This window comes from Castor canadensis, chromosome 12 (assembly GCF_047511655.1).
Source record: "Castor canadensis chromosome 12, mCasCan1.hap1v2, whole genome shotgun sequence".
Taxonomy (NCBI): Eukaryota; Metazoa; Chordata; class Mammalia; order Rodentia; family Castoridae; genus Castor; species Castor canadensis.
Genome location: NC_133397.1, coordinates 80,954,332 through 80,975,649, shown reverse-complemented (window position 1 = coordinate 80,975,649; position 21,318 = coordinate 80,954,332). Strand labels below are relative to the sequence as shown.

Sequence of the window (21,318 nt, the reverse complement as noted above, 5' to 3'; positions counted from 1 at the left end):
GTTGCATTGATTCTATCTATCTATTGACTTCTAAGAATTCTTTAAATATTCTGGACACAAGTCTTTTATCCTTTATAAGCTTTGCAAATATTTCCTTCTGTCCACAGCTTGTATTTTCAGAACATCTTTGAGACCTACAGCTTGGCGAAATGTTTATACATGGGTGAGATCTTAGCCACCTCCCCCCCCCCCCCGCCTTGAGCTCCATTTCTATTTTTATGCTTTAAGGCAGATTGGAGTCCCAAATTCCTGACCCTTGTCTCCATCCACACCCTTCAGTGCCCTCCGGATGTTCTACAGGCACATTCTATGTAGCTCATCCAAAATTGAGCTTATCATTCTCTCCGCGGGCCTGCTGCCCCTCCCAGAGTCCTGTCTCCATGAATGGCACAGATCTCCACCAGCTAGTCACAGAGCTGACCTGGTACCTCCTTCTCTCTCACTTCCACTTCCTATCATCACTAAGGCTTTGTTGGTTCTTCCTCTTGAGCATCCCTGGACACACCTGCCACACACCAAATTCCCATTGCTCTCACGGACACCACTCTTCCCCAGACGCCTTTTCTGGGAGGAGGGGCCAGAGTCGAATTCTCAATGCCAGCCTGGCCATGCTCCTCTGGGCCTTAGATAAGGCCCAGACCTCTTCGTGGGACAAGTAAAGCTTGATCTTTCTCGTTCTTCACTAGTCTTCATAAGACAGAGGCCTGGGAAGAGTGGGTGGAAATGGCGGGAATTGGGGTGGTGAGTCCGGCTCCACTACTCCTACTTCCACTGTCATCTTGGGGAAAACACTTCTGGCCTCAGGTTCCTCATGAGTAAAACAGATGCAACCATATCTCTCCTCAATAGGTCTGTCAAAAGACCAAAAAAAAAAAAAATTTTTTTAATTTTTTTTTTTTTGTTTTTGTCCACCGGCGCGCTAGGACTCAGTCGCCACCACTTTTTGCCCAACTACTAAACACTGCCTGGCCCAACAGCAGGGCCTGGATCTGGCGGGGGGCAGCGAAGCGCCCACAGGGCACAAAACTTCAGGAAGCCTAGGGTCTCCCTAAGAGTGTTAATCTCCGAATCCGCGCCTCGACGACTCCCAGACGTCAGACACCTCCCTCCCGCTACACCACCAAGAGCCTGCTCAGAGCCCGCCCCTGAGCGATTGGGCGCAGGAAGAGGCGGGCGCCATTGGCCGAGGCCCCGTGACGTCATCGGGACGCGCCTGCTCGCCGCGCGTCTTACAGAGAGAAGCTGCGCCTGTCGGCTGCGAATGTAATTCCCCGGCTAGCTAGGGTTTTCTGGGTCACTGGCGCCCGCCATCACTGGTGCTGGTGGAGCACCGTGGTGCTCCTTGACCTCCAGCTCCGCAGATCCTACCCCAGCTGCACAGAGCGCCAGGCAGGTAGAGGGGGTCTGGGATAGCCTGGGAGGGTGTCTCCTGTGGAGGGCAGGATTGGACCCAGGTGACTAGCAGCTTCCGACCACATGCACAATGGGGCGGAACTGACATGTAGGAAACTGAGGGACCGATTTAGATTCCAGGAGATTGGACGCTGGGAAAGCGTCTCACGGGCAAACCTAAGCCCCAGGCTGCCATACTTGTGCGGTTTTCACCTCCTGTCGCGTCCTTGTTGCTTAAAGATCAACTGTCCCCTTGGACAGTTGGCTTGAGCTCGGACTGTGAGACATATGGTTATTGTAGAAGCACCGGGGCCACGCTGGCAGGTGATTTTCCCCCGCGAAGCTTCAGTGTTCCCTTTTGTAGAGTGGAGGCGCCCTACCTTAGGGAATTGTACAGGTGGCATGAACCTGCAGTGCCTGCCTCTGGGTCCAGGGGTTATCTAGGAGAACTGGTGCTCAGCCCTATCTGAGGAAGCAGTCACCGGACTCCCACAGGCTTGGCTGATGGCAGTGAGGGCCTCTGGAGGATCTGTTAGAGGTGGTGCCCTGGAGGGGGGGGAGTGGAAAAGGTTGAAGCTAGATTATCTCGTTGCACAACACCTTGCTTCTGAATCGTGGACTTTAGTATCACCTGGACATGGATTCAGATACCAACTCTTTCTTCCCTAGCTGTATGACCTTTAGACCTTAGGCAAAACCCTTACTTCCCCTAAGCCTTAGTTTTTTCATCCGTGAAATGGAACTAACAATACCTATCATCCACAATTGTCAAGAGAATTAAATCAGACATTATATGTAGAACACTCAACGTAATACCTGGCTCTCAGTGGGAGCAGTTACTGTTATCTTAGTGTGTGGAGTGTCTGAACGCATGCACTTTGGCTAAAACAGCCTTTTGACAGTGGCATAGTTAGTGCTTGTATAAGACAACAGGACAAGAAACACAAAGTCCCTGATTTTCTGGCCAAACTTGCAAGTCAGCACTGGTGATATAAGTCTAAAGAGCCTTTAACTTGACAGGGAAAATTGGCTTAGCTAGGTGAACACCAAGAATCTGGGGCTCAGACATCTATCCATGCATTTTTTTAGCATAAAGGGCTATTTTTAAAAGCAAGGTACTGTGCAGGGGAGGGACTGTGTGGTAAGGAATGGAGACCAGACCTAGATTAAGAACAAAATAAGAGAACAGGCAGGGCTGAAGATACAGCTCAGTGGTAGAACACCTGCCTAGCATGTGCCAGGTCCTGAGTTTGATCCCCAGCATCATAAAAATATCAGAATGGGGTTTGTCTTCAAATGAAACCTGGAACTCAAAACAGGACCTGATCCCTATTGATGTTTTCCAGGTAGTCTTAGAAGGGAAGGCACTGCCAGCCATTCTCCCAAAGTTGGCAATCACTACACTTTCTGAAGATGTGAAAAGTCAAGCCCTTTTCTCTCATTTGTTCATTGAACAAAGAGTCACTAAGCCTTCTGTGCCCCGGTCACAGAGCTAGCACTGTAGACTCAGCAATTAAAGAGCCAGGTGTGGCCTCTGAACCTGGGGGAGAGAGTAAGCAATGCTGTAAGGCCTAGGCCCCACTGATTGTCTGCAGCCTCTTCCCCCATAGGCAGACTCTGTGCTCCTATCTGGAGAAGCAGGTTGGAGGGCTGCTCCTAGAAGGTCAGGGCCGCCTGGTAGAGGTTTTAACTTGAGCATGTGAATAGTGGAAAATATTTTAAGTGGAGGGCAATAGGATCAAGTTAGCATTTAAAAAATTTCAGGAGACAGCTCTGACGCCAGTTTCAGCAGTGGCCACTTGCCAGATTCATGGCTAATTCTTTGTCCTGTTCATTTTAACCCTGTTCAGCTCATAGCACTTCCTCAGGGAGTTAGACAGGACAGAGCCCAGATTATCACCATGGCACTAGTCTCAATGGCTGAATCTCTTACAGTAGTTGTTCACATCTGTCTCCCCTTCAGGCAGGATGGCAGGACTAAGTTTGGCCTACACTATTTCCCCAATGCCAACAGCAGTGTCAGGCACATTGTAAACTTTCAGAAAACACTGCTTGAAGGAAGTCTGAAATCCATTGGGCTAGCTTAGTGCCTGACATAAAGTAGTCACTCTGTTCTCTCTGACTATATGACGAATAGCAGGGTGAAATGACCTATATGAAACATTTCCTATATAGTGTTCCAGGAATGGTTGATGGAACAAAGGGGCTTGGGCCACAGCCTGAGGAACTCTAGGGATTCTTGTGATGATTCTGAGCTACTTTTGTCCCTGGCTCCTGCTATTTTTCTCCATAGGCTCTGATGCTGGTCTCAGGTAGGAGGTTGCTCACTGCTCTGCTGCAGGCTCGGAAAGGGCCCTTTCAACCCTCCAGAGACATGAGATTGGTGCAGTTTCAGGCACCCCACCTGGTGGGGCCTCACCTGGGATTGGAGTCAGGGAACGGTGAGGGGATCATTGACCTCAACACCTATGACCCTACACTCCCCAAGACAATGATACAATTCCTGGAAGAGGGAGAGGCCACCCTGTCAGTGGCAAGAAGGTAAGTCAGCAGACAGCATCCCCTGCAGCCAATGCTCTAACTCCCCTCCCCCTCCTCTCCTCCCCACTCAGAGTCAGAACCAGCTGGTTGCTTTTTGGCAAAGGAGCAGGGGAAACCCCACCTTTCCTTTCTCACCTGTTCTTAGAAATCTTATGTAGCAACATCTTTAATTTACAGAAGAGGAAACTGAGACTAGGCAGGCTGATTAACTGTCCCAAAGCCACACATTTGATGGTAGAGCCAGAACATGACTTTATTTTGCATTCTCTGGGGGTAAAGTCTGCCTGCCTGAGGGGTCTGGGACCAGGGTCTTAAAGAGGAAGGCATCTTGGGAAGCTGGAAGAGTGATTTAGACTCCTGGCTCATAGAGGAGATTGGACTGCAAAGAGATTTTCTCCAAGATGACTGGTTCCTGAGTTTAGGCTCTATTAAGTGGAGTGTCCCTGAAGCCAGGAGTGCTGTGCAATCTGGTCTAAAGGGTTGATGAGCAATAAATCAAAATCTGTTTAAGAAATTGTTTTCACTTACTAGACTGGCAAAAATAGAATTGTTTGACAGTACACAGTGTCAGTGACAATATGTCCCCATACTGTCATAGTCCCAAAAGATTGGAAACAACTTCCATGCTCCTCATCAGGTAATTGAGTGTGTCCCTACAGTGTAGTAATATGTAGCCATAAAGGAGAACAACAAAAAGAATACTCTATATATTGTTATGGAGAGATCATCAAAATATGTTAAGTCTTTTTAAAACATATAGTACACTATCATTTGCATACAGAAAAGTAGGAGGAGAAGCATATTACAGAGTAGCTGTTAAGAGTTATTCAGGACACAGTTGTTTCCAGGACAGGGCATGGGTGACCAAGAAGGAGTGAAAGAGGCCTTTCCATTTATTCCTATCTGTACCTTTTGAATTCTACGTGGACATGAATTACCTGAGGTAGGGGAATAAAAACCGAATAAATAACAAGTACTGCTTTGATGACAAAGGACAGTAGCTGCGTTTGATTTTTACACTGGCTCTGATGGTTGATAGATCTAAAAAATAGATTTTAAAAACTAAAACTCAGCTGCTGCTAGCCTGCCTTAGGATTGTCGACCTCTTCTCAGCCAGTCCCTCTCCTCCTTGGTCTCTGCAGGGCCCAGGCTGCTCAGCTGCCAGTCCTCCCATGGTCAGAGGTGACCTTGCTGGCCCCTGTCACGAGGCCAGACAAAGTGGTGTGTGTGGGCATGAATTATGTGGACCACTGCAAAGAACAGAATGTGCCCGTGCCCAAGGAGCCCATCATCTTCAGCAAGTTTTCCAGCTCCATTGTGGGGCCCTACGATGAGATTGTCCTCCCACCAGATAGCAAGGTCAGTGTCCTCACTACTGTCCCAAGTTGACTGGGGCCTATCACAAGGATGCATTCAGCCTATAGGAATCCTGTCACTCAATAGTGTGCTAAACAGAACTACAGGAGATTGTACAGTAATAACACTGCCCTCAAAGAAAAAAAGAAATTTATATCATTTCCTGATTTCAAAAGAGTAATTTTATAATCTGAAGGTATATTAATAAAATACAAATAAACAAAAAATTAGCCACCTATATTCTCACTGCCCAGGTCTTTTGATACTAATGTTTGTTTTGCTATATATCTTCCCAGTGTTTTATATATTTTTTATATATATATATATATTCACACACAAACATACACACCTTACCTATTACTGAAGACTCCATTAAGAATATTTTTTCATGCCATTAAACATTGTCTCTGACACATTTTAGGTTGCCATGTGGTTTTCTGTTGTCCTAATGGCCACATCTCCGCATTAGTCTCTGATGGCTGGACTTGTTTTCAGCTTTGGGCTTTTATAGTGTCACAGTAAATGTCTTTACATAGAAAAGACAATGCAGTTATTCATACATCATTATTTCCTTTTAATGAACTCTTTCATTTTGAATGTCTTGTTGCAAAGTGTAGGCAACATTTCAAAACTTTGGAGAAATTCTGCTAAGTTGATCTTTAAAAGAGGTACAAAAGCAATTTTATACATCCACCAGCACCATATGTACCTTTACTAACACTATTTCATTCTTCTTGCAAAGTTTTAATTTAGAAGTGTTTTTGAAATAACAGAAAAGTTGAAAAAAATAGTACAGTGAACATGCACATACTTCTGCAGACCCCAAGCTCTATATTGTTGACCCTTTGCCATATTTTCTTTCTCTTTCTATGGAACTACATACAGTTTTTGTGGGGGAAGCACCTCTGGAAGTAAGTTGCAGACATGAAGACAATTCACTCCTAAAATTTAAGCATGCTTCTCCTTAGTGTAAGGCCAATGGCCTGCATGACTACAATACTGTTCTCACAACTAAGAAAATTAACATGAAAATAATACCTAATATATAGGCCAGTTGCCCCAGTTCCCAGTCAGGAATATACATGGTTGCCCCAAAGATGACTTAATTTGGTTACTTTTTGTCTGTTGATCCAGAATCAATCAAGACAGCACATTGTATTTGGTGTGCTTTGAACTCAGGGCTTTGAGCTTGCAGAACAGGCACTCTACCACTTGAGTCACATCTCCAGTCCGTTTCAGAGATGGGGTCTTGCAAACTGTTTGTTCAAACTGGCCTCAAGCCATTATCCTCCAATCTCAGCTTCCCAAGTAGCTAGGATTACAGGAATGAGCCACCAACACCCAGCTGGTACATCTCTTTAGCCTCTTTAATCTAGAACAGGGGTCTATAAGCTTTTTCTTAAAGGCTAGTTAGTACCTATTAGGCTTTAAGTATCATGTAGTCTCTGTTTTAATAACTCAGTTATGCTGTTTGTTTGAAAGCAGCCAAGGATGACATGTGGGGTTCCATTTAAAGTTATTTATAAAAACAGGCCATAAACTGGCCATAGTTTACTGATCTCAAACAATCCCCTTGCCCTTTCTTACCTTTCATAATAATTTTGAAGATCAAGCTTTCTCATACAATATCCCACATTCTAGTTTTGTCATTTCCTCATTAGATTCATGTTAAGCATTTTCTTTTTTTTTTTTTAATCGTATTATTGTACTGAGGGTACACTGTGACATTTACCAGGTTGAGCATTTTCATCAGGAGCTCTACACAGGAAGTGTTGGGTACACCCATTGTATCCCATTGGGAGGCAATGGGATACAAGTGGTCCTACAACGTGACCACTTGTTTTACTTAATGTTTAGTAAGATCTCTCCACTGTAAAATGTTTTCCTTATAATTAATAAGCAATCTATGGGTGGTAGTTTGGAATCATACATTGTCTATTGCCCCACTGCTTTTCAACCAGGGAACCTATGGTCATCCTTACCTGAATCCATTATTGCATTGGGAGTTGGAGATGGATAATTTTTCTTCTAAGCTTTCATTTAACAGCTGTCACTCTTTTGAAGAAAAACTGCCCCATACCTTTAATATACCTGTGAATTCCTGGTTTTTATTCAGCTGGTTATAATCCATAACTTACATTCTTTCTGATTATTTCAGGTTGGCAGTGGAGGCTATTATGTAGCTTCCCATGCTCCTCTTTGAGTACTTCCTTGCTCTCTGGCCTTCATTCCAGGCTCATCTGTACTCTGTCTTGGACTTGGAATTAGCCATTTCCCCCAAGGAACCTAGTTCCTTTCAGTGGGAATTGATATTACAGACCAGTACCTGGGTGTCAGATATACTTATTCCAGTTGTGGACATTACTATTAGAAACAGCAGCCAACTGGAAAGGTAAAATTACATTTTGCTAATGTGAACATTTGTTTTGTAGCCATATGTATTTTTGTAAATTGCCTATTTAAGCCCCCTTTTCACTTTGATTCTGGGGTGTTGATCTTATCATTAAGGTGAATTAATACATTATAGCATACTAATAGTACCTGGCACACAGTAGGATTACATATTGCTAGCTGTTGTTACTTGGTATTGCAGGTGTCAAGAGTGGCTTTTAAACTCAATTCCCAGACATGTGTTGCTCTTCTAGTCTCACTGGTCAGTTGTGCTTATGTCCAGTGGTGACACCTGCCCCTGACCAGTGCTTATGGTCAGCTTATGGGACTCCCCTGTGATTCACTTGACTCTGGTTAGGGCAACTGAGGCCCATTGTCAGAGGTTGGGGTCTAAAGCATGGGGTGCAGCCCCTCTGCTCAGGAACAGGCCCCAGGGCCACTAAAGCTCACTGTCCCTCTTGCATTCTACAGGAAGTTGACTGGGAGGTGGAGTTAGCTGTGGTCATTGGAAAGAAAGGCAAACACATCAAGGTGAGGTGGAAGGGGGGCCCTGGGCTACAGTGGAACAGAGGCCCTGGCTCTGGCCTCTGCTGGTGTTGACTGTACTCCCCAGCGGTGGTGTTGGTAGCCCCAGGCGCTGGGAAGTGGTCAGCACCTAACTTCCCCCAGATATTGTCCAGTCCCTCATCTACCACCTTTGGCTAGCTCTAGCTGTTAATGTGGGATAGTGGCTTTGAGATCCTCTCTAGATGCTGGTGTCACACCTGTGATGTAACCTACCTGGCCAAATCCCTTGCTCCTGTAGGCTACAGATGCCCTGGCTTATGTGGCTGGCTTCACTGTGGCTCATGACGTGAGCGCTCGAGACTGGCAAATGAGACGCAATGGGAGGCAATGGCTGCTGGGAAAAACCTTCGACACTTTCTGCCCCCTGGGCCCTGCATTGGTTACTAGGGACAGCATAGCAGGTAGGTCCTTGGTCTTTGCCACTTGTGCCTACTTTTATGCAATACCTCTGTGTAAAGAGAAAGCAGTGCTCCAGGGAGCAGGAATGTGGATATAGCTATATGTGGAGCTCCACCCTCCCCAGCTTTCACAGAGAGCAAGTGGCCCAGCCTCAGCCATGAGTTCCCCCAAGGAACTAGAGGGAATACAGCTACAGTGGTTGCAAAACTGCATAAAATGAATTATAAAGAATAGTATACACTGATAGGTAGGTCAAGCTTCCTCTAGCTGTCATTGTCTAGAACAGTCCTTAGGTTGAAAGTAAACCTGGCCCTTGAGTATCATGAAGAATGGCTCTGATAGAGCGAATTTGTTTTTGATAATAAAGAGACGTGAGAGCACCAGCAGGACCTCACCCAGCCACTGTGTATACAGAACAGCACCAGCCACAGGACAAGAGAGCCAGGAGGGTAGAGCACAGCCATGAAGGTGTGGCACAGTCATGTGAGTAAGCCTCCAGGAGAGCAGCAGTAACTCACGGCTGTGCAGTCAGGAAAACTATCCTTTGTCCCAACCTACCTTGCGTGCAGATCATGAAGACCACCCTCAAGGAAGACAAAGATGCAGATTAGCCAGGACACTATTTTGGGTAGACCATTGTCTGCCAGTGTCAGTTACGTAAGGCATGACTGTCCCTGCTGGAGCTGTTACCTGATGTCATTTTTAGAGCTGGTTGTTACCCTGTTGTACCCAGGTGTTCATTTTTAAAGGCAAAAGCCCTGGCCATTTCTCTCTTCCCATTTAGAGTCAGGAATATCCCTCCTTCACTCACCCAAGTGGCTACTGCCTGGTGCTCTGGGGATGATGGGGTGCGGGGGTGGGGCAGTGTCTATACAGGAAGTCCCAGGGTAGAGTGCTGAGCAGCGAGAAGACCGGTCCCCTTCACACAGTAAAGCATGAGGCCTCCTACAGTTTGATCTTTCTAGGTGGGAGGGAGGACATTGAAGGAAAACAAGAATAAGTCCATGGTGTTATTTTGCATTCCAGATCCACACAACTTAAAGATCTACTGCCGAGTGAATGGGCAGGTGGTCCAGAACAGCAACACCAACCAGATGGTGTTTAAGACCGAAGAGCTGATAGCCTGGGTCTCCCGGTAAGTAGGTAGAGCCCCTCGTGGCCAGCCCCACCCACCTGCACACCTGGAGGCCAAGCCACACCCTTTTGCCCTTTTTGCTTTGCCCTAGGTTTGTCACCCTTTACCCAGGGGATGTCATCTTGACTGGGACCCCCCCAGGTGTTGGTGTGTTTAGGAAGCCACCTGTCTTTCTCCAGGTAGGGTAGCTAAGAGGAGGAGAGGTGGCAAGGATAAGGACTAAGAAGACCTGGCAGGGTTGGTGCAGCCCATGTGTGTGTACATCTGTGTACCAGAGCAAAGGGTTGAGACCCTCGTGGCCTGTTCTGTTGCAGAAGGGTGATGAAGTCCAGTGTGAGATTGAAGAACTTGGTGTCATCATCAACAAGGTGGTGTGATGGCTTCCTTGCAAGCCCTGCACTTAAAATTGGGCATCCACTCCTGCTCAGCCTGATCCAGCCACTACCCCCTACCACCACTCAGAGGCCATGCCTAGGTAGTGGGGGGAAGAAGGTAGAGCTCCTGCAATAAATTTGTCAAGCCAAAGCTGCAGCTTGGCTTCTGTTACTGTCTTCTTGTAGGGCTTGTTTCAGGAGGTGAAAGGGAACATTTTCACAGAGCTGGGAAAAGAGCGAATAGCTATATAATACACCAAAAAGATACTGCAGGACTTGGGGGAAAGGATTCATCCAGTTCCTTTGTTTATTATACCCATAGGTAGAGAAAGCAAGAGATGATCAAACTGTAGACTGCAGAGTGTATGCAGCTTCCTCTGCAGTCTTCTGGCTGAGTTCTGGGGCTGAGAAGTCTCAGAATAGGCACTGTTCCACAGTTCTAGCTGCAGATGAACTGCCGGATGAACTGTTCCAGCTTGTCCTGATTCTCCCGGCTGGCAAATGTAGGGGACAGATGGAGCTGGGGGCCTTCAGGGCTCATTGTCTGTTGTAGCACCTGGGCCATAAAATGGGACTTTTGAGTGCCCTTACCTTGGGGACTGTGCCTCCAGGGCCTTGCAGTGAGACCTCTGGCCCCTGAGGCCTTAGTGTCTAGGTACAAATGCTGCCTCATATCTATCAAACCACCCCCACCACTACTACCCCACTGGGATAGAGAAAGTCAGTGGTTTAGAAACCAAGAGGGGTGGGAAAACATCCAATCTACCATTACCACATCTATTCCTGGGTAAATCCCAGGGCCTTAGTGAGGTGTTACGAAGGTCAGTCCCATGGAGTGGGGGATACAGCTGATTTCCTCAAGCAGCTGTACCAGTTGGTGAGACTGGGGGCAGGGGGGCAGGAGGATGGTAACATGGGCCCTTCTTACCCCTAGGTCTCTGAAGGTCCAGATAGCACTGATGGCGAGGTTTGGGTCTGCACACTCTGGAGGAAAGAGAAGTGAAGGGAGCCACTGAATACAGCTTTTCTCTTCCTTCTTGTTTAAAGAAGGAACAACCCAGGGACAGGGCTCAGATGGGACCCAAGGCTGACGGCACACTAGCTTTCCTCTCTGAAGTTTGGCAGCCACTGCCAGCAGAGGGCAGCAGCCATTAGCAAACCCTCCCACCTCTAGGAGCCTGGGCATGCTCACCAAAGATCCCTTCTTCCTGGGCGGTGGCCTGCAAGAACTGGAGCAGCTGCTCCATGTAGCCTGACTCTGCAGAAGAAGGAAGACCTAAACGCAGGCCTTATACAAGCAGAGAGAGTCCTACCCTGAGCACTGCAAGGGAAGTAGGGCCTCACCAGTATCAGGCAGCTGTCCCTGGTGGAGGAAGGCAGCAGCCTGTGCAAAGGTCTTGAGCAGTGGGCTAAGCAGGCGGCAGAGGAAGAGGAAGAAATCAGGACAGCGTGACTGCTGACTGAGCTGGAGGGAGGCAGGCCAGAGTGAGGGCAGCTTCCTGACTGTCTTCCTGTCACCTCCCTTCTGGGGTGATTTCTCCCAACACACCCTGAAGTACCGGCCCTCTGCCTCCTTGAAGTCGTCACTGTCACTGTCAGTGAAGTCCCCACTCGGCTTCCACAACAGCTTTGCACTCAAACGCTGTCGCCCTGTGTCACAGGCTGGCCGGGAGCCTGGAGTCTGGGGGTCATGGGAGCCATTGATCCCTGATAGGCTGGACAGGGATCATCCCTACAGCCCTCAGACCTGGTCTGTGCAAGTGAAGCCAGTAAAAGCAGATCTAGGAAGTCCGAAAGGATGCCCAGAGCCAAGCCTGGTGGACCAACTTGCGGGGTGAAAGGAAGTGAACACCTACCCCGCAAGAGTTACAGCACTATGGATAAGAAATGTGGGGGCAGAAGGTATGGAGGGAACCTTAGGGTACACATATCCAATCCTGGCATGAGACACACGGGCCCAGAAGCCAGGCTTCCATGTCTGCTGGGCGAGTGGACAGCCCATCCTACAGCACTCACAGGGCAGAGGAGGATCCTGGGAAGCTGGCAATCAGTGTGGAGGACTGGAGCAGGCCAGGTCCCAGGCAGGGACCTTTCCTCTAACCACCCTGCCTACCTCCTCAGCAACCAAGAGTCCACATTGGATGAGTCGGTCCAGCACCTCTTGACAGTAGCAGTAGGAAGACTGGCAGGGCTGGAGGGAGAAGAGAACCTGTGTGGCCTTGGGAGAGCCAGGCCAAGGAGCAGGGGCTTGGACAGAGATGGAGTAAGGCCAGACCCACTAGCACAGAAGGCTGAAGGACAGAGCCATGGCCCTGCTGAGTTAGGGAGGCCTGACCTGCAGCAGTAGCAGGTCTTGTGGCAGCAGGTGCAGCAGCAGCAGGATCTGGCGATACAGTTCATTCTGGCTCAGCAGCTCTATGCCCTGCAGCTCCCAAGGCCCCTCAGGCGGCACTCTACCTGCCAGCAGCCCCCTGACTGCACAGGCTGGTGGAGGAGGGGGCCAGCCTGAGGAAGGGAGCAATCTCCTCTCCCTTGTGCACACATCCCACCTACCCAGAGTCCTTGGGACTCACCACCCACAGCCTCGCTCAGGAAGGCTGGCAGCAGCTCGGCACTCAGACGTGCCAAGTGAGTGAGGCCTGGGCCAGGCCGTGGCACCACCACTAAGTCCCCCTGGTGGACACGCAGCAGGACCACATGTGCCCTCAGCAGGCTCAGTGTGTGCTGTGCCAGGCACCGCAGCTGCCCTGAGAAGCCCACATCAAAGCCACGCAGCAGTGTCTCTTCCGTCAGCCAGGAAAAGTCCCCCAGGAGCTGCGACAGTACCACACCCTGGAGGCAAAGCAGGTCTCAGCAGAAGGGCCATGTACCACTCCAGGCCCCACCAAACTGTGCCTTACCTTCGAATGCTTGAAGAGCAACAGTGTTGCCATGATGGCTGTGCTCATCACCGCCGAGCTTGCCACACTGGCTGGAGGTAAACTGCTGTCAGAGGTTAAGGCCCAGAAGCCTGACCCCCTCCCTCACCTAGCAAGGGTTCCCACCCACACAGCCCCAACTCCACCCCAGGAAGGGAGAGGAGAGCCAGAGAATTATCAATTTATCACCTGTTGAGAGCCAGGCCAAGGCTCAGGGCCCTGCCCTTCCAGCCCACCCACCAACAGCCTCTGCCACGCAGGCACTTGAGAAGGGATTAATAAACACACCTCCATGGAAGCCAACTCTGTGCAGGCATGGTGTTCAGCCCCTTACACACACACTGTTCCAGTCAGTTATCACCATCCCCATTTACAGCTAAGAACATGGTCTGAGAAGGGACTGGTGAGCCCTAGGTAGGGCCAAGTGGAACTTGGGGTAAACAGTCAAGACTGGGCATACACCCCATGCACAGCCTGTCCCTGACTCGAGAGGCTGTCTGTTCATTCACTCAGCGGCTCCCTCATGCTGTCTGGCTGCCCTACTCATCAGGGGCAGGGGGAGGATTCCACTCTTCTTCAGGTATTCCCAGTGTGCCGCTGGGGTGTAAGGGAGTGGGGTCAGGTGCAGACACTCATGGAACCTTGATTACAGGACACCCCAGAGAGATGGGAATGCTCAGGACCCACCCCAAAAACACGGGTATGGCTCCCCCTCACCATTCAGGACGTGCCGGCTCAGTCTCCTGACCAGGAGCTGGTCCTCTTCCTTGAGGGCCAAGAGGGGCCCAGTTATTGGAGTCCACTCCTGCTCCTTCTCAGTGTCTGGGACAACAGTACTGGAATACAGACATAGACCAAAGAATGAAGGGTCCAAACCTAAAAACTGTCGTGAGTAAGTCTACAGCTCTCTCCAAGGTGCAGCTGTTTCCTGCATCCCAGCCCCAGGTCAGGGGATAGCTCATGGAAAACCCTGCCCCACACTCAAACTATAGGTAAAAATGGGTTTTAGTGCTACACTAGATGACTCAAGGCCTTGTGTGAGGAGGGCTGTTGATGTGCAAGACTGTTACATAGCTAAATGGCTACCTGCTTTGCCAGAGACCCACACACCTCTGCCTACCATTGGCCCAGCACAATGGGCTGCAGCAAATACTCCAGGGTCTGCCGGCCACCCCAACAGCTTCTGGCATTGATGGTGTATTCCTGTCCAGAACAAAGATTTTTGAGTGGTCTGCTCAACCCCCTAGGAAACCTGTACACAGACCACCTGAGGCAGGCAAGGCTATCCCTGCAGTGGCTTTGAGGGCCAGGCCGCCAGAAGCCTAATACAGTCTTCTGGGTTCGCCCAGCCTTACCCAAGTGGTTCCATACCTGCAAGGAGAATGGCTGGGCGAGGTGCACCCGAACACAGACCTTGTGGCTGCAGCCCCAGCAGCTGCGCAGTCTCCGCAGAACAGCCAGGGCTCCTGTCCACAGCCCCAGAGGCAGCGAGGCCTGCAGGGAGGGAAAGGCTGAGTATGCAGCCTACTGGGGACACTGGTGTTTGGTAGGTCTGATGGCTGCCTCCCTATCCTGCTCTCCAGAGGTGCCAGCTCAACTTTATCTCATGCCCAACTTCAAGCATGACCTTGCCCTCTCCCAGCTCCTGTTATCTCTTCCGTGAAACCAAGAAATCTACCCTAGCGGGGTCTTTTATGGATGAAATGAGAGGCTAACAAAGGCTTGGGAAGAGCTACAGAATGGTGGCTACAGGGGGAGTTATTTTTGGCAGTACTAGGGTTTAAACTCAGGGACTCATGCTTGCTAGGCAGGTGCTCTACCACTGAGGCACACCCCAGTCCAGGAAAATTCCTTTGCACACATCAGGCACAGGACACAATAGTGTGCCTCCTATCTACAGCTGGTGTACACTTGGGCTCCCTAGGGGCAGGAGGGTCTTACATGGTGTGTGTCACATGGTGCATCTGGAACCAAATCATAGGTAACAGCCACTGGCACCAGGGTGGCATCTGGGACAATGCCCGTCTGGACTGCTTGCACCACCAGTCCTAGCCAGGCCTGGCCCAGGGCTGACAGCCGGGGTCGTGGGGCCCCTGGGGGCTCCTCTAGAAAGATGAGCAGGGGCTCTCCACTGACTAGCAGCTGCTCCATGGCCTGGAATGGAAAGGGGAGAAGCAGGCATAAAGGCCAGAACAGGCACAGACCCCTGTACCTATGGTATGGCCCACACATAACTATGAGGGGGGGCACTTACCGCATGGACCACAGCCCTTGCAAGGACCCCCTCGGAGCTGTCTAAGGATAGGTTGGTCTCTGGGGGCAGGAAAAGCCCCCCAAGGTTCCTCAGCAGAGCTCTGTAGGTATAGGAAAGAGCCTGATGAGAAAAGGGGCTCTGGAGGTGTGACCAAGTTGGAGGCTGACAAAGAGCCTGCTTCATCCAGGCTAGCCTGAGTTCTGTCTGAACACCTGAGGTAGCCGTGACCCTGGGACCCACAGCTGATCATCTGAACCTACAGTCCAGGTTGGGACTGGACTGGGAGCAGAGAAGCCAATAAAGGGCCTTCAGGAAGCTACTATCAGCACACCCACACACACCCCTGCCCCAATATGAGTCTTCTCCCATACACATGTCTGGAGACACAAGGCTCTTACCTGAGGGCAGGGGAGCAGGCATGGGGGTCCCAAGCCACACGAAGCACACCCAGGCCCTGGGAGAGCAGTGCGAAGGGCAACAGGATTCCATCCAGAAGGGACTTGTGAGTAGAGAGGAGGACAAGCGGCGAGCCCTGCTCCGGGGAGAGCCAGAGGAAAGTGCTCACCTGCTCCCACCCTGCAGACACAAGCAGCCAAACCCCAGTACCTGCAGACGCAGGGCAGTTTTGAGGGAGGGAGGCCTCGGCAGAAGAATTCCTTAGAGCATATTTCCCAAAAGTAGAGCAGTCTTTCAACAACTTTTAAGGTAATGCACTGACGTAATGCTTGTTGAGACCATGATGGAAAGATGTTAAGAGGAAGCCCCGTGGGAACAGGACCGTGAGACACGAAGGGAGGTCGCCTGAGAGCAGTGGATTTTTCCCACCAGCTGATGGAGCTGGTCTGGACTTAGGGCTTAGCTTTGCCTCTGCTCCTGCCCCCTCCCTGCTTCCCAGGATGGGCTGGCTTACTGCCTGGGTAGCCTTGTGGACCATCTTCATCTGGCCCTTGTGGAGCTGCACATTCAGGAAGAGGCGGTTCAGGAACCACAGCAGTGCCCAACTGAACAGCCTGGGAAGCAACACCAGCATGAGGCTCACCAGGGGTTATCCCCACAAGAGTTGGCCCCATAGCACCTCAGAGGGCCACCCAGTGCTTCTCTATGTAGGCAGTATTCCTATATTCATTTTACAGAAGAGGAAAATGAGGCTCAGAGAGGCCACAGTCATTTAACAATAGAGAATGCTAAGAAATGGGTTACTGGGGCTGGAAAGAAGCCTGTCACCACAGCCCGTGTCTGTGAGGCACTAACAGTCTTCTCAAAACCTCATGATGCAGCTGGCTCCATTTGCCCCAAAGGAAACCAGAGGGCCCAGACTTTCCAGAAAGAACCAGCCTGGTCTCTGCAAAGTTCAGAGAATGGCAGAACAAAAGGGAAGAGGCAATATCCAAGGACAGAAGATCACTGCAGAGGCAAAGTCCCTAGTGGAAAGCAGGACTTGTCCAGAGACCTGTTTTAACTAGCTTTAATTGAGGAAAGAAGTATAGATGCAGGTAGCAGGTAAATGTGGTTAAAAAAAAAAAAAACATCTAATGACTTCTCCATAAGGCATGAGATGGGGCAGTCTTGAGAAGGAACAGTATGGACAGGAGCCCTGGAGAGTGCTATGCATCCCTGTGAGAACTGAACTGATAAAGGAATGAGTCTACCCATAGTGTTCCTCTAGCACCATTTGACTGCTTAGGCATACAGAGGAAGAGGAAGACAGCAGCCAGACAGGGTTGTGCCCACAGACTCCTTCATAAGGGCATTAGCATCACAGTGAGTGTGGAGCTAAGTCAGACCGAGAAGGAGGGAAAGACATGGAGGGCTGATGGGTGGGGTACAGACAATCAGGTCAAGAGACTGGAAGCCTCAACAAAATCAAGGCACTGTCAAAGTGGAGGGCTGATCAAGATTGCCAGAAACTTCTTTTTATCCTGTTCAACCACTCAGCACTTAAGACAGGTGAGCCTGACACACACAACCTGAGCCCTCTTTCCCTTAATGACTCACTCATCCTCTGGCTTTAAACACCAACTGTATGCTAAAGCTGTGCAAATGTGTGTCTGTGGCCTCAGCCTGTCTTCTGATCTCCAGATCCATACATGCAATTGAGTCCTCAGTTGGATACCAAAACTCTTAAGTTCAAAACATCCTTCCCAGGTCAAACTCCCTTGTCTCCAAGCCTGTACCCCTGTCCATACCACCAGAAACTAGGCCAAAAACAGCCCCCGCCACACCCCCGCCCACCGCTATAATTTCTCTTTTCCCCTCACTGCTCCCAGCACCACCACCCAATCCACCAGTGGGTCATGTTATTATTAGTGATCTCTCATTTCAGTCATTCCATCCTCTCTGCCCATCATCCTGTATCACCTGAACAAAACAGCCTTCCTGCTTCTACTCTTATCCCCCAACTCATGTTGTCATTCCTGACTTAAAACCTCTTAACTGGTTTTCACTACACTTACAGATCCAGCCCAATGACCCTGTACAATCTGGTCCTTTCCAGCTCTCCAGTTCAACTCTTAACAGCTCTCCTCCTTACTTGCCAGCTTCTGGAGCAAACTTCAACTTCTCCAGCAAACTTGCCCTTTCCTGCTCAGGGACATAGCTCATGTTCCCTCTGGCAAAACTGTTCCTGCAGCTTCACTTCTGGACCCCCAGCAATGATTCATTTTTCCCCTTCTGGCCATGGCCTACAATTCTTGTCCTCCTTCCTTCAGGCATTCTCAGTCTCAGTCCTTGTTCTCTCCTTCTATCAGCCATGTGTATCTGTTCACCCTGGAATAGTGCCCTGCATCTAACAGGCATGTAGACCTGTGTTGGATGAACATGTAGAAGGTGGGGGTGACAGCAGGCTGAAGCATACTCCAGTAAACATCCAGTTCCCCAGAAGGAATATGCAGCCCTTCCTTAAGTCCAGCCAACACCCACTCTCTAAAAGGGACAGAAGCCTCAGCATAAGGACTGTGCTCCTCAGCACTGAGTTACCTGAGTAGGAAGGGGCGGCGTGGGGCCTGGAAGTGGCCCAGGAGGCGCTGCACTTCTTTCTTCACAAGATCAGGTGTCTGGCCTTCCCCAGCCCCTCCTGGAGCCCTCCCTGAGAGGAGATTCTGTACCCTGTGGGGTATGGGGAGTGGTGTTCAACTGGGGTAGGCTGAAGGTCTCTCAGATCACCTCTCCAGGACACAGCCAGCAGTCTTCACCCTCTTTTGAGAAGGGCCTAGGCAAAGCTAACATGCCAGAATCCTTGCCCCAGCCAGCCCTCTCAACCACTCTGGCCTGGAGCCCTTGTCACTCCTTTAAGGATCCCAGAAGTTCTGACCAGCCCTTGATCTGCCTCCTCACCCAGTGCTTTCCATGATCTTCTGTGGGGCATCCTGGCAGGGGGGTATGTGCTGCTCCAGGGACCACAGGAAATAGCAGAGTCTGCGAACCAGCCAGCCCCGAAACCTGGACACAGACCCCAGAGCAAGGGGAAAGATGGTTCATAGAGCCCTACCACCACCACCAGGGTCTACAGAGGGGGGTGTATTCATAAGAAACTCACTGTCCTGTGACCCCTGAACACCTGAGCTTGGCTTAACACAGAGCAGGGAGGGGAATAGTCTGTCCATCTGTGCCCCATCTTAACCTCTCCCCACTGAGGAGAGCACAGGTTAAGAGCCTGAAACTCAGCAAGTGGTCCATACATGCTCACAGAAGGAACTGCAAGAGAGCACAACTCTCTCCCTGGATATGGTGCAGAGGACTGGGGTACTTTTTCCATCACTGGCAGAAAATGGCACCACAAAGCAGGGCCCCAGCAGCCTACCACCCTGGCCCACCCCCCAGCTGTGACTACCTGGTATTCTCCTCCTTCACCAGGATCACACTGCAGAAGCCCAGGTCCGTTATGCTTCTGTGGAAGAGGGACTCCTGCCCAAGGCGGGCAGGGATAGCATGTCCTGGAGGGCCTTTGCACTAGCCTAGAAAGTCCCTACCCTGCCTCTCTAGTGCCTGTCTGATAGCCCTTGAGCCTATCAGAGGAAAGGATTATAGCATAGGACCTCCCAAAAGATATCTGACCATAGACACTGATGCTAACTCAGGAAAAAAGGGATCCATGCTCAAAAATGGAAGCACTGCATCCTGTACAGGATCACCCTCTTGGACATAAAATCCCTGAGTTTTCTTGTCAACAGTGAAGAACATGTAGCCTGAATCTCCTTTAGAACTCAGGGCCCACTCAGCACCAACATACCACATGGGCATGCAAGAAGTCTTCATACATGTGCTGAGTGCTGGGGAGTGGACAATGTCTCAAAACTGAACAGGACTGGTTAAGATACCAACCCCCTGGGCATACCTTATCTTCCCTTTGCCCTCTATGTGCTCCCCATCCAATTCTCCCAGGCTGGAGAGTCAGCCACAGACCCAAAACATACCTGATGACCATTCATCCATTCTTCTCTAAGATAAAAGCAGAGGCATGGGGCAGGAAAGGGTCAAGCTTGGAAGAGGACACATAGGAAGCAGCTTCCCAGGGCAATGGTTCCCAGAATCAAGCTAACCTAAGCTTTCCAGGGTAGGGCCCATCTGGTCCATCACTTACCCAGCTCTTAGGGGTGCAAGTCTGGCAGCAGCGACCCACAAAGGGGCGATACTTCCCCAGGAATGGAGTAACAGCCTCCAGTTTCATCCCAAAGCCTGAAGACCACAGACTAGTCTGGAAAAGGGCCACAGAGAAGTAAGAGAATGCAAGATCCCTGGTACCAGGAGTGATGGGCACAGGAGGGGAAATGGGAGGGGAGAGAATATTCTGTGAATGGGAGGACCCACACCACCTCCTGGCCATTATGGCTGCTCCTCTGCTGGGTTTGGGGTCTGGATTCCAACATGGTGTCCATGATGTTCTACAAGATCTGAGAACCAAGCGCTTCTGCCTTTCTTTCTCCACAGGAATCTGGCCTAGGGCAAGGTAAAAGAATAGAGCCAAATGGAATCTGAGCCATAAGCAAGGGGCTTCTGGGATAACCCCAAGACCCCATCCCCAGGAAAAACAGACAACATCCAGGCCAATAGCAGTCAGATCAAATTCCTGCCCTGCTTCCAAGTGGTACCTCCCCTCCCCAAGGAGCCATCTGTCTTCAAAAGTTCTCATGGAGGGCTGGTGGAGTGGCTCAAGTGATAGAGCACCTGCCTAGCAAGTGTGGGGCCCTGAGTTCAAGCCCCAGTACCACCAAAAAAAAATGTGCTGACAAAAGTTCTCATGGTATCCAGGTCAGAGGCTCTCTCAGTCCAACATGAAGAGAACTGGTTGTCTTCCCATCAACAACACCCTTCCATCTCTAAGCACCATTGGGGCTGTAATGGACACTGAAGACCTTCTGTGCAGAGGGAAAGAGCAAGAGTAGGACTAGCAGTTTTGGGGACCAGGCATGAACCCTGGACTGGATATAATGGAGTTTGCACAACCTCTCCATGTAGAAGTTTGCACAGCCTCTTCTACCATATTTTTCTCAGCACCTGGTGTCTTGACCTTTGTCCTCGCATCTCCTTGAAGAATACAACCTGCTTTGTCTGCATACCAGCCCCCTGATGTATAACCAGATAAAGTACCAGAACTGTTAGGAAACTCCCTGATGCCAAATTAATCAATACCTTAGATAAGGTGTCCTGCGTGCCTTGATGATTCCAGAACTGATGCATTGTAATTAAGCTTCATTAGCCTTAGGAAAATTAGCCCACCAAACCTCATTCCTTTCACCTTGCATCAAGAATTGTTAAAGCTTGACTTTTACCTGGGTCTTATCCTTGTACTGACCTAATAAAATAAACACTCTGGCTCAGGTAGGTGTTCTCGTTTCCCATCAGGAACGTGCAGCCCTCCCATCCCCAGCTTTTCTGTTTTATGTCTGTATGTCTGTGTGTGTCTTATTTTTCATTCCCTGCCACTCTTAGTCAGGTTCATGCAGCATACCCACCCAGGTCGTGGGCATAGCAGGAAGAACGAGACTGCCATGA

General features: G+C 49.9%; 2 protein-coding genes across 6 annotated transcripts; one reads left to right on the top strand and one right to left on the bottom strand.

Moving 5' to 3' along the window:
- The first annotated feature begins 1,235 nt into the window (after positions 1–1,235).
- LOC109700091 (fumarylacetoacetate hydrolase domain-containing protein 2) lies at positions 1,236–13,376 on the top strand. 5 transcript variants are annotated; one of them, XM_020185119.2, is made up of 8 exons: positions 1,236–1,389; positions 3,686–3,933; positions 5,076–5,292; positions 8,152–8,211; positions 8,486–8,648; positions 9,673–9,781; positions 9,873–9,960; positions 10,096–10,306. In XM_020185119.2, exons 2-8 carry the CDS (start codon positions 3,692–3,694, stop codon positions 10,156–10,158), a joined length of 942 nt encoding a protein of 313 aa, XP_020040708.2. In that variant the 5' UTR covers positions 1,236–1,389; positions 3,686–3,691; the 3' UTR covers positions 10,159–10,306. The 5 variants fall into 5 exon arrangements, with proteins under 5 accessions (XP_020040708.2, XP_020040709.2, XP_020040704.2 ...); XM_020185120.2 differs by lacking the exons at positions 9,873–9,960; positions 10,096–10,306 and adding an exon at positions 11,090–13,376; XM_020185115.2 differs by lacking the exon at positions 9,873–9,960.
- On the bottom strand, positions 10,264–20,370 carry LOC109700090 (glycerol-3-phosphate acyltransferase 2, mitochondrial). Its single transcript, XM_074050232.1, has 21 exons — positions 20,139–20,370; positions 19,907–20,020; positions 19,157–19,230; positions 18,661–18,765; positions 18,304–18,432; positions 16,238–16,337; positions 15,726–15,859; positions 15,328–15,427; positions 15,015–15,227; positions 14,445–14,567; positions 14,194–14,276; positions 13,791–13,909; positions 13,056–13,126; positions 12,729–12,987; positions 12,491–12,639; positions 12,269–12,346; positions 11,705–11,836; positions 11,500–11,620; positions 11,348–11,413; positions 11,084–11,139; positions 10,264–10,711 (listed from the first exon to the last, which is right to left on the bottom strand). The coding sequence occupies exons 1-21, from the start codon at positions 20,199–20,201 to the stop codon at positions 10,595–10,597; spliced, it is 2,406 nt and encodes an 801-aa protein (XP_073906333.1). The 5' UTR covers positions 20,202–20,370; the 3' UTR covers positions 10,264–10,594.
- Between the last annotated feature and the right edge of the window lie 948 nt (positions 20,371–21,318).

Excerpts from the sequence above, each read along its gene's own strand:
- LOC109700091 (XM_020185115.2), top strand. The coding sequence starts at position 3,692 with ATGCTGGTCTCAGGTAGGAGGTTGCTCACTGCTCTGCTGCAGGCTCGG. Across the intron at positions 3,934-5,075 it reads ACCCTGTCAGTGGCAAGAAG|GGCCCAGGCTGCTCAGCTGC; the intron begins GTAAGTCAGCAG and ends TGGTCTCTGCAG. Across the intron at positions 9,782-10,095 it reads CTGATAGCCTGGGTCTCCCG|AAGGGTGATGAAGTCCAGTG; the intron begins GTAAGTAGGTAG and ends GTTCTGTTGCAG.
- LOC109700090 (XM_074050232.1), bottom strand. The coding sequence starts at position 20,201 with ATGGACACCATGTTGGAATCCAGACCCCAAACCCAGCAGAGGAGCAGC. Across the intron at positions 16,338-18,303 it reads CGCCGCCCCTTCCTACTCAG|GCTGTTCAGTTGGGCACTGC; the intron begins GTAACTCAGTGC and ends GTTGCTTCCCAG. Across the intron at positions 14,277-14,444 it reads CCCAGCCATTCTCCTTGCAG|GAATACACCATCAATGCCAG; the intron begins GTATGGAACCAC and ends TGTTCTGGACAG.